The sequence below is a fragment of the Glossina fuscipes genome, unplaced genomic scaffold (assembly GCF_014805625.2).
Source record: "Glossina fuscipes isolate IAEA_lab_2018 unplaced genomic scaffold, Yale_Gfus_2 1, whole genome shotgun sequence".
Lineage (NCBI taxonomy): Eukaryota > Metazoa > Arthropoda > Insecta > Diptera > Glossinidae > Glossina > Glossina fuscipes.
Window position 1 is genome coordinate 17,141,745 of NW_023998415.1, and position 16,470 is coordinate 17,158,214.

Sequence of the window (16,470 nt, forward strand, 5' to 3'; positions counted from 1 at the left end):
CAGGTAATGTTAGAATGTATGGAGAATTTATTATAATTAATAACTACAACGGGAATTAAATTATATAATATTACAACGAAAACTTTTTAAAAATGCGTAAAATTATAATTTTTTTTATTATAATTAATTCAAAGCTGGAAAATATTATTAAAGAAATGAGCATTAAGCAGACGTCCATCATCCGTGTCTTCCTATTAAATCGGTTCAATTGAAAACATATTTGTTGAGAAAAGGAATAAATCGAGTAATAAATCATCTTCGCGATCTTCGTTGCTTTCACTGAACTTTAGTCAAGGCTGGAACGTTCGAGTTCCGTAATGCATTCGCCCACCAATACGCGGGCATGTCTTATGCTACGCTTAAGACGATCCGTAGAGCTACGCGAACCGATGGAAGCAGGACGTAGATCACGACCGATTTCCCCGATAACGGCTAACAGTTGAGCGTATTTGCTAAGGCGACCGTTGGCGGCTATAGCAGCACTGGACGGCAAATTAGCGGCCGAAGTCATCGGTGTGGTGATATTTCCTGAAGTTTGCGTGGTTACAACAGTGGGCGATGAAGACTGCGTATCGCAATGTTGCGAAGCAATTAGATTCGCCAAATTTTGATTGACGTATGGCCACACTGAGCCACCCGTTGCTTGGGCACTTGAAGCGTACTGGTGCAACAATGCCAATTGAGCTTGCAGTTGACGCACATAATGGTAAGCTGCTAAGGCTACGCAGATTTGCGCATTAGTGGTCCCAGACGCATTATTAAAATTATTGTTGGCCATAGCAAGCGGAATCGCTGCCACTGCATCGCGTTCTTCGGCATTGCTGCGAGACCGTACCTGATGATTCTCTCCAGATGAATGATTTACTGCAGAGGTTTGTATTTGGGGCGGTTCCTCGCGTTGCTGATTGCAATTATGCGCCTGTGGTAATGGAGTCACAGTAACGTCGCTTAGCTTGGATTCTGCTGCTTGAATATCCATTACAGACGTCGTGTCGTATTCTGGAAAGTAAAAATCGTAAAAGAAGTTCGTTTAAAAGACTTTTTTTAATAATTTCTCAATTTTTTTTCTTATTTTTAGCGCGTCTATGTTCTCTCGATAAGACAATGCAATTGAAATAAAAAAAAATTTTTTTAATGGCAGTGAAAATAAAGCATTACGAAGGGAAAGAAAAGATTGCTTCGATTATCGTTTAAAAAAAATTAATTAAGTGGCGTTTTCAGCTAAACAAGTGAAGACACACATAATACGAAAACAACTGATTGAACTAAATGAGCTCCAGATGCCGGACATAGTAGGCCAAAAACAAAAAAAAAAAAAAAAAATTTCTCTACAAATACAATGCAATCAGTTTTACATTTAGTGCCGCGGATTTGTCTTATATAAAATCATTCATTTTGGAATTTCGAAAGTGAAAGTAAGTAAAAGGCACTTCTGATTGAGATATGGACCACATTCTTTTACGACATATTCTTTGTGGGTTGCCATTATTGGTTTGAAGAAAACACATCTGATGTTTCTGAAGGACGTTTAAGCATACAAAAGTAACTTCGGGCATTGCAGTTATTGTCAATGGAAAATGGCTGGAGAAACAAGATAACTGATTTTTTGTGATAAAAATATCGACTTGGACGATGTGTGGTTTCACTAAAATGGTACAACACGCCATACATTTTGGGACAAGATCAATTTATTGGGAGGAAAGTTCAATGATCGCTTAATCTCTAAAAATACCTATGCGCCGTCTTGACAAAAACTCTATTAGAGTTTTTCCATAGGAGTTATGTTTGAGCATTGGCTCACTTCAGTGTACCACGAACTCTCCATGACCTTCCTCAGCAAGACTACTCGTATTTTTGATGAAATGGCAGCATATTTATCTGGAAAAATGGGAAAAATTGATGTTACGGAGATGAATTTTCACCGAAGTGCAGGACGATCACGACACGAAAATAGTTCTAAGTAGAAATGGCATGACGCAAGCAGAAAATAAAAGAAAATTCATGTTTTATATCTGGCACCATTTACACTCATTTGGTGCTTTGGGACAACATCTATCCTTTTACTTGTATAAAAAAAGGTATTTTTAAACAAACAAAGGAACGTACAAAACTAAGGAAAGCTTGCAAAAAAAAATAAATAAATAAATAACAAGAAAAAAAAAGAATGCATGGACAGATACACTTGGATTGATTCCCAAAATGATTGTAAATCGATCGGTGTAATAAAAGGTCTTTAGGTCTTTAATCTTTTTCGGTTTTACATACATCTAAACAAGCTTAATAGACGTTGTATTACAAGTGCCGTAGGGTAGGGAAACATGACGATAATATGTCATAGAATGACATGATCATTAGATCAGGCATTGATATTAGCAATATCATGATAAACATTTCAAGGCGCAAGGACGCATAAATATATTTTTAAGTTCGTTTTCGTGCAAACCGACCACAGTTTATTTTTTTCATTCTGCTATCTATTCTCCCTTCAGGCGAACGAGTGAATGAAAGTTTATTGCAGCAGCAAAGCAAAGCGAATGACAAAGTTATCTATAAAAGCGTTTGTAACGTAACGGTTATTTCAATTTAAGCTCTGTTTCAAAAAATTATCTTGAAAAACTTTTCTAAAGTTTTTGATGAAAAAACTTTAATTGATCGATCGTTCGCACACACCTCTTTATCTACGTGCTAAGATTTACAGAATAAACTTTTATAAACTTTAATAAGTGATCTCATCATTGTTAAATTAAACTTTAAATACAATAAATATTTAAAATTAATAACAGATGACTCCGTATTATATAAAACGCTTTTTATTACGAAGCGAGATACAATTTTATTATGCATAAATATGCTTTTGTGAAGTATGTTATTCGGTTTGTGACATCGTGAATATACGCATGAGAGACTACTTAAAGTATTCGTTATAGCTCTGATGTCCGTCCATCCATCCGCTATCATTGGAATGGATAAAATCGCCAAATCGATATAGAGAAGTCAATGTTAGTGCGTTAGTGCTTCTCACCCATATTTAAAGCGCATAAAATTTCAAAACATTATGATGTATATACATCCAAAATTTGGCGTCAACGATACGCCGGGACCATCTTAGCTTAGGCATATGAATAACTTTAATCAGTAAATTGCCAAAATTTGCTTCAAGATAAGTACGTCCATCTCTTTGCACACATCGCCGATGGGTGACGGGGTGCACGTTTTGTCTAAGCGTCTCCTTCACTCGGAAGGAATCTTCCCAGACTCCATAAAGCTTATAGAACTTTAAGTATGTCCGTATGTCTATCCACCGAAAATTGAGATATCATTTTTTAAATTGCACAAAAACGTTGCAGTTCCTTGCATGCGAGTTCGCATGAGAAACGTTACGTTAAAAAGTTACATAATGTGTAATAAAAATGTCCACGTGACCGGTAATGCAAAAAGCTAGGCTGATGCCACAGGCATAAGATTTATTTTGACATTTCATTTGTGAAATGTGACCACATCTTAAATAAAATACATATGCAAGCAAGAATGGTCCGAAAATTTGAGACGGTTTAGTTCTCTCCGTTCGCTTGTACCTCTTTATCTTCAGTGGACATTTTCAAAATTGTAAAACCGAAGAAGGAAAATGTCGTTAAAAATAAGCTTGAAAATTGACACAAATACAAACAAAAAAAAAAAAAAAACGGAAAGAAATTGAAATATGTAAAAACCGCATAGGGTCTGCCCTACCGCTTTGCTTAGTAAATTTATTGATATAACGACTTCCAAAAACAAGATTTTATATGGTTATTGACCGAAAAAGTGATCCAATGGTAAACGTTTTCAATAACGTTACTCTTTGGGCCGAAACGTTTCGGTGTACCAAGTGTAGGATATAGGAGAAGACGCCGGACAGACGGACAGACAATGGTCTAATAAAGGATGGGTCTATGTAGTGGATCCTTTCAGATTTTCCACACATCCGCAAAACCTTAATATGCTCTTATCCTTATTCACTTCGTATACTCGTGTGCTTAAAGAAATGCAAATAATTGCTGAAAAACGATATGAAAGAGAAGAAGATATTGATGAACACCATTGTCCTTTTTAATTATAGGAAAGTGTTTTTGTAGCAATTTATTGCATCAACGAGTTAATTATATTAGTCGGTATATATATATATATATATATTAATATCTGTCTCAGGTTTAGACTATGCGGGACAAGGTGGATATCTCGTTGCAATCGTTTGAAGCGACATAAACAATTCAATAATAAAATGAATATTTATACCGAAAAGCAAAAAACTATTACTTGCTATCTCCCTGTTTTTTTTTTTTTTTTTTTTAATTTCCATATTAGAAAATAATTTTCATTACATTTCCACCTGCTTTACATGCTTCGACCAATTGAATGCTTGCTTGCATGGTATAAATTGAAACATTGCACAAGAAAGTTCAGTTTTTCCTCTTTTACGAGTTTTTATGAAGAAATGTTCATTTATTACATATATGTTTGAAACTAGAAATTCGTCATATGATTTTGTGGTACACACAAACATCGTTATTAACGTAACAATAAAGCCAGAAAGTAAATAGTATAATAGTGATAGCAGATCAGTGGATTAGTGACAAGACCGGTTAGCATCATAGATATAAGATGAGCAGAGTTTTCCTCTATCCCATAATACTGGTGTTGGAAATCTTTTTGAAAATATGATGCCGCGATAATACACCTCGCCCTTTACAAACTCAATTTGTGAACATTGGGTAAAAAAGTGCGTAATGAATTGCGAATTTCCAAATTAATTTTTGCGACGCAGGGACGGACATGACTAAATTGATGTGTAATTTTAAATTTATACAAAATCATTGATGGACTTTTTGGAAGTGAACTATTAACAGCGGAGTACAAGCATATAAAACGAAGCCCAACTCTGTTTGAGAAAATATTTGTTTGGGTAGAAGACTTGTCCGAATCGGGGGGAGAAAGTTCAAGTTCACTTTATTTTAAGTCTTTTTCCATTTCAAAGCTCCTTCCATTTATAGTTGGTTTCTGTGCTTCACAAAGTTATTGAAAAAAAAATTGAATTTTGATATACTTTAAGATTGGGTAGGCGTGATCAATTCTTTCCATTTTTGTACAGGTACTACAGCATCGTTCATATTCTTGTCGTCACTTTAACTTGCTGTAGGTTATGAGTAAAGAGTAAAACTCCATTTTTTTGTTCGTTTTGAAAAGCATTGTTGCTCATTGTTTACGCGGATAATGTAGGCGTCTCCTTATACAGTTCTGCTCCGCTTTCAATACCAATCTACATGCAAGAACTTCCAATGTTTCCCCCAAATCCGAGGCCGATAGATTAATTTTTGCGAACAGGAGAATGTTTACAACAGACATTAAGCAGGTTGACAGGTGCACAGATGGACATGGTTAAATCGTTTCAGAATTTGATCCTGATCAAATGTATATATATATGCTTTGTGAGGTCTTTGAGGCTTCCTTCTGGGCGTTGCAAACTTATTGACAAAATATGCATATATTCTTCCCCTTTTGATGATGGTTGCACAAGAGAAAGAAAAATTGTCCAGGACTTTCGTAGCCAGACCAAGAACATAAAAAACTTCACGCTTTTTATATCCATTGAAAACTTTGTAACGCGTAGAAAAAATCTTCACCGACGCATCAAAATATAAATATTCTCTAAATATATCCGTCAACCCAATGGTGTAGTATCTGCGGTACACATTCTCTCGTTCGCAAAACCGAACATATCGCATACAAATTTTGTAAAGGAGTTTGAAAATGGCCCAAATAGATCAAAGAACACGCCTACAACGCGAGATCTACGCAACGAAAATCGTGAACATCTTTGCTTTCTGTCTCCTTTCTTCATTGCTCATAAACTGTAACAGCCATACGATATATATTTCCACAAAATTATTCTACTAAAATAGAAAAAATCAGCCACGCCTATGCAATAATATCTGTGACACACAAATTTATATTTTCAATCTTCCATAGGATAACGGTGTAGAGTATAAGGGATTCGATCGCAAACGAATATAATTTTCTTAGGTGTTATACCCATCACCGAGGTATGAGGAGTATATTCTATTTATCAAAACGTTTGCAACGCTCAGAAGGAAAAATGAGAGACCTCATAGAGTATATATATTTTTAATCAAAGTCAAATTCTGAATCGATCTAGGGACATCTTTCTGTCTGTCTGTGCGTCTGTATGCCTGCCCGTCTGTGTACCGCCTGTTGTTGTAAACATTCTCCTGGCCGCAAAAATGAAGCTATCGGCTTCAATTTTAACAGATATATAGAAAGTTCTTGCACACAGATTGATATTAAAACTGGCCCAAATCAATCAAAGGACTAGCTTTGCGAACAGCTTTGTTTTTCAAAAGGAATAAAACATTGGTTTTTTCCTCCCTTACTTTTAAACTACAGCAGGGAAATGTACAAAAAATTATTATTATTATTATTAATTTCGCCAGAGAAATAAATTCTAAGAGTAAACTCTTAAAAGCACTAGCATCTAAGGCTATCGGCTTTTATTAAAAACTCTACCGCACTTGAGATGCAAACCCACGACCATTGACCTGCTAGTCGAGATTCTTCGCCTTCGGCTACTCAGGCGGATTGTAAAACATTAAAAGCATATTCTATGAAAGAAAGATCTTGTAGTCGTTGTGCAAAAATAGAAAAAATTAACCACGCCCAAATTTAATATTTTTTTTTTTCAATATTTTTATAACGCACAGAAACAAACTACGAAAACACTATAAAGTTGGTAAGTAGTTAGCCAGTTTCATATTGAGACTGCACCTTAGCATGTCGGTTCGTTGATCCGTCCATTGGTCCGTCAACGAAACTGTGTACTTTTCGTAGTAAACGCTCGTCCGTTCGTAAAGACGAGGACATCGCATTGCATAAATTTACATGTGTCCTATGTGGAAGTGTTTTAAATTTTTCTAAGGAGTCGCCTACAACTCACAGACCAACTTTTCAAAGGGCTCGCCCACAGAACCGCGCCCATTCCATATTATGTATCATGAAAGTTTAGTTCTTTCACATTTTTGTCTCTTTTAGGATAGCGGCGATGGGTGTGAAAGATTCGGTCACGAACGAATACAATTTTCTTACTTGTTTGTTTTTATTCAGAAAATCTTTTTAATTTTACCATTTATTCATGTTACGTTTTTTACATTTTTTATTTACAGACAAAGCAACGCAGTACGCTTTACGGAGCAATGCGCAAGGAATGCGCAACCGTTGGACTGAGGTGAATTGAAACGGTAAACAGGGCAGCAATACTCTACGGCAAATGCTTGAATATGCTTGTATTCGTTGGCCTTTTTCCTTTTTTTTAATTCCTCGACAGGACTTAGGGGACCTGTGAAGAAAATTCTTTCTTTTCATGAACAGAGTGCGAATTCAGCCATCGCTAGCTAATTGTGTGTTCGATTAACTACATTCCAAAGGAAATATCGATCTGAAACCCTAAAAGTAAAACTTGCCAAGACAAGTGAAAAGTATTTTGACCAACTTGCTGATATAACGGAAAGAGTTTTCGATCTTTTACATATATCGCTGAAGAATTGCATTTTTTTTTTTTTTTGTTTTTTTTTGTTTTAAATATTAAAATTAAAATCAGAACTAACGAGCAACAATCTCATAATGTGTTTGTGTATTCGTAACTGATATAAAATTCTGAGTTAATTTGCGTATCAAGATATGTGTGCAGCCATCTTTCTAGTGTATGTGTCTAATGTATTAATCGTAACAGTTAAGTAAATAACATAAAAGTTAACTCTTCTCTCTTCCTTCTTCGCCCCTTATATAAAATAACGAAAAAGTATTGTTATGGACCTATTATCATGGATTTGCATTAATAATCCGAGGTTAATAGAATATATATAAAATTTACTACGATCAGTTTAAAGTTCCGGTTCTAAAGATTTCATTTGAAAAGTCATTTAGTTTTTTTTCCAATCATGGATTTAATTGCATCTTTTCACAGTCTACTTCATATTTAAGGCCAACTGTCTCTACGTATTTGATACTTGTGTGAAGAAAATTTTACTTGATTCTGCGCAAAAATTTTCACTAGATATCTTACCAAATAGGGAAAGTCGAAAAGCGAATTTTCGTAGTACTCTACATCTATTAGGTAGAAGGTCACTGTTGAAATTGGTTTGTAAAATTTCGTTCCGGCCTTTTTGCATCATATTCTGAAAGGCCAGGAGAAGTGGATAAAGATAAAATAAAGGCATTAATTAAGCCAAACCAACGAATGAAAACTCCTGAGACCATCCACTGCCAGTTCAAGTCTATTGCTCTTGATAAATTCTGTGACTTTAGCTTTGGCGAAAAAAAAAAAATATGCTTCCGAATCACCCATCAAATTATTGTAAACTTCTACGATTACTTCAAAGTTTCGCTCCTAGATATTCTAGTAACAGAATTCAGATTTCAGAGTTAATCGAAAATTGTTAAAACTAATGCCTAAGTAAAGCTTGTTCTGCTCACTCATAACCACATGGCCGTTTAACACATGTCAAAATTGAATTATTCGTCTACCTTTCGTTTTATACCGTGCTGAAGGACCCATTTGGCCCCTTTGATCATTAAAGCTGAAAGATAAAAAAATGTCAAAATTGAATTTGTAATCAAATCATTTAAAAGTGATGCCTCAGTCGGCCTACTAATAGGCTTCATAAGCGATATTCATGATAAACGAATTTCATAATTCGTATATATGTAGTTCATGTGCAACATGTGCAAGAATACAGAATTTTCATTTTCTTTATTTATATATATTTGGTAACCAAATTTAGATAAAAAAAAATTTTTATGCTTCTTATTTGATTTATATAATCAATAATCCAGTAATCATATTATTTAGTATTGAAAAATAAAAAATTTGAAAAAAAATTCTTTTCCATTGCAAGAGCAATCTAGAGCAAAAATCTATTTAATCAATGAATAGCTGCAATAAGTACGAAATGCAGTATGTGTCGATTCGCTTGTATGTAAGGAATGTTCAAAGTAATGCTTAGTTAAAAATTTCGAAACTTTTTCATATCGAAAACGAATATTTTTTCACTTCCATAATTATATTTATTTATTTTGATTTGATTTCTTTCTGTAAAGGCTGAAGGCTGAAGGCTGAAGGCTGAACCATTAATCATAAGCAATAACGAATAATATAATAGAAACGACTGTAAAAGTTTGTAACGCGGGCAAGTGCTTTTGCTCGAAAGTGAACTATTGTTACGGTCAACGATAATAATCTTTAGTACATTTATAATATATGAAAATATTACATAAATAATAATCACCTTTGATAGATTATACAATTAATATTATTATTATTATTATTACGATATTAGTATGTATATACATATATATATACATATATATATATATAATAATTTTTTTTTTATTTTCTATGATATTCTTGTATGTATGCGATAAAAACGAATTTCTGGCGATGTCCATGTGTTGCATATTTCCGCTCTAGAAATAATTGAATTGAATATATATATTATATACATGTATATATATATATATATATATATTATATTAAAAAAGAGAAAAAATTCCTAAAAATTAGGTCAGTGATGAATGCATTAAAATAAATAATTATGTTAAGACAACAACAAGCAAAGCAGAAACTTGTTTATTACAAAATGAAATTTTGAAAATCTTTTTAAAAAATATAAAAATTAAAAAACGTCCATTACTTACGATAGTTAATAGCATTATGAATGCGGTTTTGTTAAGAAATTTTTTAAAAGACACACGACATAGCATGTTTGGTAGCAACGTTTTGTCACTTAAGTCTCTTTTCATTTCTATACATATTTCCTTTCATTTATTTGTATATAAATAAATGTAAAATGAATTTATGTGAAAATCAATTCGCCAGTTGCCTAATTAATCAGTCATTTCATATACATGAACTCTTTGTTAGTTAGCAATTTTCTATATGCTTTTTACATACAATAATACATAAGAAGCATAGAAAATATTTATATAAGATAAATTTTTTTTTTTGCTATACTTCGTGAAGTAGTAAAGTGTGTGTGTGTGTGTGTGTGTGTGTGTGTGTGTGTGTAGTTTTCACTGTTAAATCGCTATCAACCGCAACTATTTTTAAACCTGCTCTTATTTCATTCAACATTATCTGAGTCAAGTTATGATTCATGCAGTCATAGTCAGACAGATTTTTTCTCACGTGAGAATCTATATGCATACATATGTATATATATAAGATCAATTATAATCAGGCATGCTAGCTAGCAAGCGCTATCAGCAATGATTATAATGCCTGTAATCGCTCTACGAATGTTATATTTAAATTGTCCAGCCTTACACACCCGCCGACAACCAGGCATATTAACTTTAGCATTTCGTTTGCAAATGCCTGAGCAATGCAAGCAAATGATCCTACACGTAATATAATAGAAGAATGAATGATAAGTGTAAAACTTTGAAAACAAAGTATAACGATTGCTGAAGCCACAGGAGGGGAAGATTATGTTTGAAAAGTTGCAAGAACATGTGCATTTAAAATCGTCCACATATATGAAACTATAGAGGACTGTCAACTCCATTCTATATTCATCTTAAAGAGATGAATATCGAGAGGGAGGAGTAGGCAAACAGTAAAAGTTTTCAAATTTCCTCTCTAGGTGTGAGTCTTACTAATAAGGTGAAGTCAAAAATTGAGATCAGTGTTAATTTAAGCATTAAAGCACTAAAGAGGAAGAATTATTACTATTGAAGAGCAAAATGCGAGATTCTATTGTGGGAACAATTCTTTGGCTCGCTGCTGCTCGATAATGCCGTTGGTTGTACCAGTTTTAGCCAAGAAGAAGAATTTGGCGAACCCAGGATGTTCTTAGTTGATTATCATGGAGTCGAATCGAAAGAAAAATTTTTTCCAATTTCTTCCTTCAATAATTTTATGGCTATTGAGGCCATACGAACTACTTACTACCTGAGAGCCTGATGTGCGTCGGGCAAAACGTTTCAATGTTCTTTCTCATTTTTGCAAACATTTTCCATAAGATAATAAATATAATTTTGGATGATTTTCTAAGATGCTTGCGAAATTCAACTACATCGGCTGCTTTAAGCGTTACATTAACTCAGACCAACATTAGTTTGAATTCTTGCGAAGACTTGCACTTTTAAATCGGAGGAGCCAAAGAGAATAATAGCATGCTACGTATGTCTTGTATTGCGTTACTTTACAGAAGGGCTGAATGGAGATAGTCACTTTCCGTAATGTTGGGAATCGTCCTTCGTTATGACTAGCAGTTCACACAAAGCCAAAGAAATTAGTAGGCGTGAGCATATTCTGTACATTCGCTGTGTAGTAAATTTCGTGCACTAGTCAACGTCGTCTTTAATATTCATAAATTAATTTCAAGAACATTAGTTACGGATATCTCAAAAGTGGTATAATAGCAAGAGAGAGTCAGCGTAGAGTTACAAGAATGTGAACAGCTCGAGCGAACTTTAGATATCAATCAGTTTGATGAAAATATTTATAAAAATTAAAGACTTCAGTATCACTTCTGTGATATTGAATCAATTTTTCGATATAACTGCGGTATAACTTTACCTGTGGGGCTTATTTCAGAAGGGATATCTAAGATAAATTTTTTTTACCCTTCACTAATCCGACGGTATAATAGGTTTATGCGGATCTAGAATAGGCTGAGCTCTTTGTGTGCCCGTTTAACACTCACTTGAAGTTAATCTGATGAAACTTCCGACGCTGCCAAATAATGAACGCTTATGAAGAAGGATTAGATCGGAGCATAATCGTGATCACTCCCAGAAAAAAGTGTTGCCATTTTAAATTTTGTTGACAACAATCGGTCAAAAAGGGTATGTTAGCATATGAAACGAATGTATGGCATTTGGAGGGGATGGGGGATCATATTTTCGAATCAAGGCCATATATGGTAATAAAATTTAATTTCAACCATTCAATGATAAACAAATGCTCTTATATATAATGATTTGACATATAAATTCATTGCACCAAGCTTTGACGATAATATTCCCCTTTTTTGGACTACTTCCTACTATGAGGTTACGCGCAAAAAAGAAAGGACTTTACGTGGCAATTAAGTTAAATTTTTGGTATCTTATGGTAAACCCATTACCCGTTTTAACTTGTTCTCTTTCTTCCCCTAAGATCGCGACTCGTAAGATTATAGTTATAGGGCAAAATTTTTAGATTAATTTTCGCCTCACTGCGAGTACGTGAAAGCATTAAGTGATGCAAAACAAAAAAAAAAAAAAAACGATATATCATGATCATGAAATTATCTTCAACCGGCAAATTAATCATTGAATTATTGCGGAAAAATCGATTCGAATTATGCCTTTTCAAAACAAATCTATTTAACGTAATGTCCCGTTTGCGGCATATGAGGCCGGATCATGTTATTTCCAAAAATGAAAATAATCGAAGAATAAATTGACGACGTTGGTGCAAATAATATAGATAGAAAGGCGAAACAGATTTAAAAGAAATTTTTGCCAAACATTCGACATTTGACCTTGAACTACAAAGGTCGTAGAGTTCGATTCATCAATAATTAATCATATAATAATCTATTTTATAGAAAGAGTTTTTAATTTGATTAAGAGAAATAACTTCAGTTTCAAATTTATTATTAAAATCTCAGTTGTTCTCAGGTGAAAGACAATAAAGGTACGACTTAAATCTACCATTGTCTCAGCTTTGCCATAATTGTGTCAAATTATTTATTCACTTAATTGCTACCGCAGGTAAATACGTTTAATGTTTATGTTATTGCGGCGATTTGTTCGATTCCGTTAAATCGTGTACGAATATGTTTGAAAAATGCATCATGAATATTATTATAATCTTGATACATAAATACACGACAATTTGCTTAGTTCAATATGTTCACGTTCTCATTTATACACTTAATTATTTAATAAACAAATGAAAGTCAATTTAAAAAAAAAAAATACTCATTTCTTAATATTAATCTAACAATTAGATGATAACTGACGATATATATATATATATATATATATATATATATATCATGGATATCGTGTCACAGAATCGGGCAGGGCAAGTGTAATAATAAATGATTCATTACATACAAATAACACAAGAGTTCAAATAACGAAAATTTTTACTTCATTGAAATATAAATATCTTAAGCTGATCAGGTAGCGATCCATCATCTAATTATTGCATTCATTAGTAAAAAGTATAAGCGAATTAAACTGATTAACAAGAAAGCTTTGCTTGGTAAAATAACGCCCACATGATATGTATGCGAGCGTGTAATGTGTGAACTGCTTAACTCAAATTTCCACGACCTTCGCTAATTAGATTATTTTTATACTTAGCAGCAAATGCAAGTTAGATGAACATTAATTTTTTCCCCTCGTTCCTAACAATTTTGTGAGTGTATGGCGCGAAGTGATCGGCACAAGATTGTCTCGATTGATATTAGCCAGAATTGATATGAAAATTATTGCAACTTGATATACATAGTTCTAGATCATACCGTAGGTCTACTTTCCAAATAATCGGAAGCCATTGAGAAAATTGTCGAAATTCGAAGAACATTTTGAAATAACTGATTAAACTTATGACAAGCGATTGGTTAGAAGATGTAGCAGATATGAACCAAATTCCCTTAGTATCTATCTAAAGTATGGTCATCTATACTCTAGGCTAAAAATGTGCCGACAAGAAGATCAAAAAAAAAAATGAAATCATACGATATTAATAAGTTTACGGAGATCAATTGGTTGCGTTTAAGGGAATCTTAAAAAATCTTTGACTTTTCATGTAATTAAAAATCGAAAAAAAATTTTTTTTTTTTTTTTTTAATTTTTCTTTATTAACACACGTATATATGTTTGAAAACAGGTACACATTCACAAAAATTCTCGTTGTATATACAATTTTGTTTTTTGTTTCTTTTATTTATTTATTTAATTTATTTGTTTTTTTTTTTTTGTTAATTGATCGCAATATGTTCTTAACCAAAAAGTCGGGCCGTTGGTATGGCTTAATACTTGTGCTAAGAGTGACTCTCGTGTTTTTTTTTTTTGTTTTTTTTTTTTTTAAATAAAACTAGAAAAAATCTTTGTAATGGTGACAATAATCCAGTGTATGAGAAAGGCATAAGCTTAATGATGGCCATAGCCGGAGAAACCGTGGCCATAGCCGCCGAAGCCATGGCCGTATCCACCGAAACCGCCACCGTAACCTAAACCATGACCTAAACCGTAGCTAATAGCTGGAGCGGCTACTGCGTAAGATACAGCAGGAGCAGCATGAACTACAGGCACTGAGGCTGTGGCAACTTTATAGGTGTTGGCATATGAAGTAGCCACTGGGGCGACGTAACTCTTAACTACAGGAGCAGCAACAACAGCAGGAGCTGCATAAGTCTTTACCACAGCTGGGGCAGCAACTACAGCAGGAGCCGATATGGCATAACCGCCGCCAAGTCCTCCATGACCACCGCCATAACCATAACCGCCACCGTAACCGCCATAACCACCCAAGTAGCCAGCCGTGGCGACAGCGCAAAGAGTAGAGAGTACAGTAATCTAAAATTTTCGAAAAAAAATAATTTTTAATTTTCACGAATTAATTTTATTAATCAAATCTTATCTTTCTCAGTCTAATTAATATTTTTTGTATTTTAAATTTTATAGTTGATTATTATTTATTCATTTAATTTATTTATTTATTTATTTTTTTTAATTATTATTTATTAGTTTAATGACTTTCAGTTACAAAGGATATAAATGAATAATAGAAATGAAATATGAAAGCAAATAAATAAAAAAGTAAAAAATTTTGCATAAAACTTTTCATTTACTTTTTAATTTTATTTACATTTTAATTTTGTTTTGTTGAAATTTCTAAATATTTCGATTTATATTTATTTTTTATAATAAATTAGATTTTATCTGTGATTGAAAGAAATATTGTTTTTTTTTCTTCTTCTTCTTCTTCTTTTTTCTTTCAATAATTTTCTATTTAAAATTTGATATTGCTCCTTATAGAGCATATCTTGTGTGCTGGTTTTACAATTCTTTATTTAGTTTTTAATATACATCCTTGCTACTCTTCGTGCACATCCTTACCAATTTAAACATTTTTTATTATTTTTTTTTTTTATTTAATACTTTTGATTAATTTTTTTTTTTTTTTTTTTTAGTTGAAAATTATGACTTGTTGCAGTTGAAAGTAACTTGTCTGTTATGTCTTTATTTGGCCAGAGCATGGAATATTTATACCTCTTACACTCAAAACCGCAAACGATAGAAAAACAAAGATTCTAATAAAATACATTGCACGTCACTGCCTTGCATGTGTATACGAAAGCGAAACAATACAATATAGCATTAAGTAGACGTAAAAAAAAAAAGTAGTGAACTTTTCATTATAAAGCTTTACTTTGCCTTGCCTTGCCTTGCCATGCCATGCCATGCCATGCCTTGCTTTGCTTTGCTTTACTTGGCTTTGTTTTTTGCTTGGCTTTGCTTTGCTTTGCATTACTCTGCTTTAGTTTTTACTTTGGACTTTATTTAAAGACTTCCTCTGACACATCAAGCATTGGAGGATTGTAATATATATGTAATTGAAAAAAACTTACCTAAAATGCTTTTAATTGATATGATAAGTATAAATAATAATCACAGTAAATGAAAAAAAAAAAAAAACAAAAGACGTTTTACTATTTCATAAATATTTCTTAATACTACTGCAACATTTGAAAAAAAAAAAAAAAAAAAAAAAAAAAAAAAAAACATAAACGACAGTTATTTTCAAAATTATTTTTTCTTTTTTGTTTTAGTGATTACTTCCATTAATTTGAACAATCGAATTTGTTCAAAGTAGACTTTGTAATTGTAACATTCTTTGATGTTAACTCGATAATGTAATAATAATAATAATAACATTAAATATATATGTGTTTAGAAAAAGAAAAGAAAAACTAAAATAAAACTTTTACAAAATATTTATTACACCATTTCAATTTGTTTGTTTTTTTTTTTTTTTTTGATGTTTTATTTTTTTTCAGTCAGAGGAAGCAATTCAAGTCAATTAAAATAATATGCATAATGCGTTACTTTAAGAAGTTGAAATATTAATGAAACATCTACAAACAGTTATACAATAGATAGCATTTGCGATATTTTCATTCGTTAATCTGTATAGAGAATTAAGGATTTCCACCTGTGCTATATAAACTTTCTCTTTACTTTACTCTACTCTTTATAGAAGAAAGATAATTATAATCCATCTTTAAATTCATTCATTTCTATGGTTTGGCTGGCAAGCCCTTTCAAAATGCTTAAGGAATTTTTATTCAATAAAAGCCTTTTTCAACTAAAGAAATGATCAAAATACATGCAAGCACCTAATATTGCAAAATTTGTAAA

The 16,470-nt window shown here is 32.6% G+C and overlaps 2 protein-coding genes across 2 annotated transcripts; both read right to left on the reverse strand.

Annotated features, from left to right (window-relative positions):
* Positions 1-286: 286 nt before the first annotated feature.
* On the reverse strand, positions 287-979 carry LOC119632477. The gene has a single exon (XM_038025396.1). It carries the CDS (start codon positions 977-979, stop codon positions 287-289), a length of 693 nt encoding a protein of 230 aa, XP_037881324.1.
* Positions 980-14,021: 13,042 nt separating this feature from the next.
* Positions 14,022-15,210, reverse strand: LOC119645315 (cuticle protein 65-like). Its single transcript, XM_038045457.1, has 2 exons — positions 15,169-15,210; positions 14,022-14,625 (listed from the first exon to the last, which is right to left on the reverse strand). The coding sequence occupies exons 1-2, from the start codon at positions 15,178-15,180 to the stop codon at positions 14,200-14,202; spliced, it is 438 nt and encodes a 145-aa protein (XP_037901385.1). The 5' UTR covers positions 15,181-15,210; the 3' UTR covers positions 14,022-14,199.
* Positions 15,211-16,470: the final 1,260 nt, after the last annotated feature.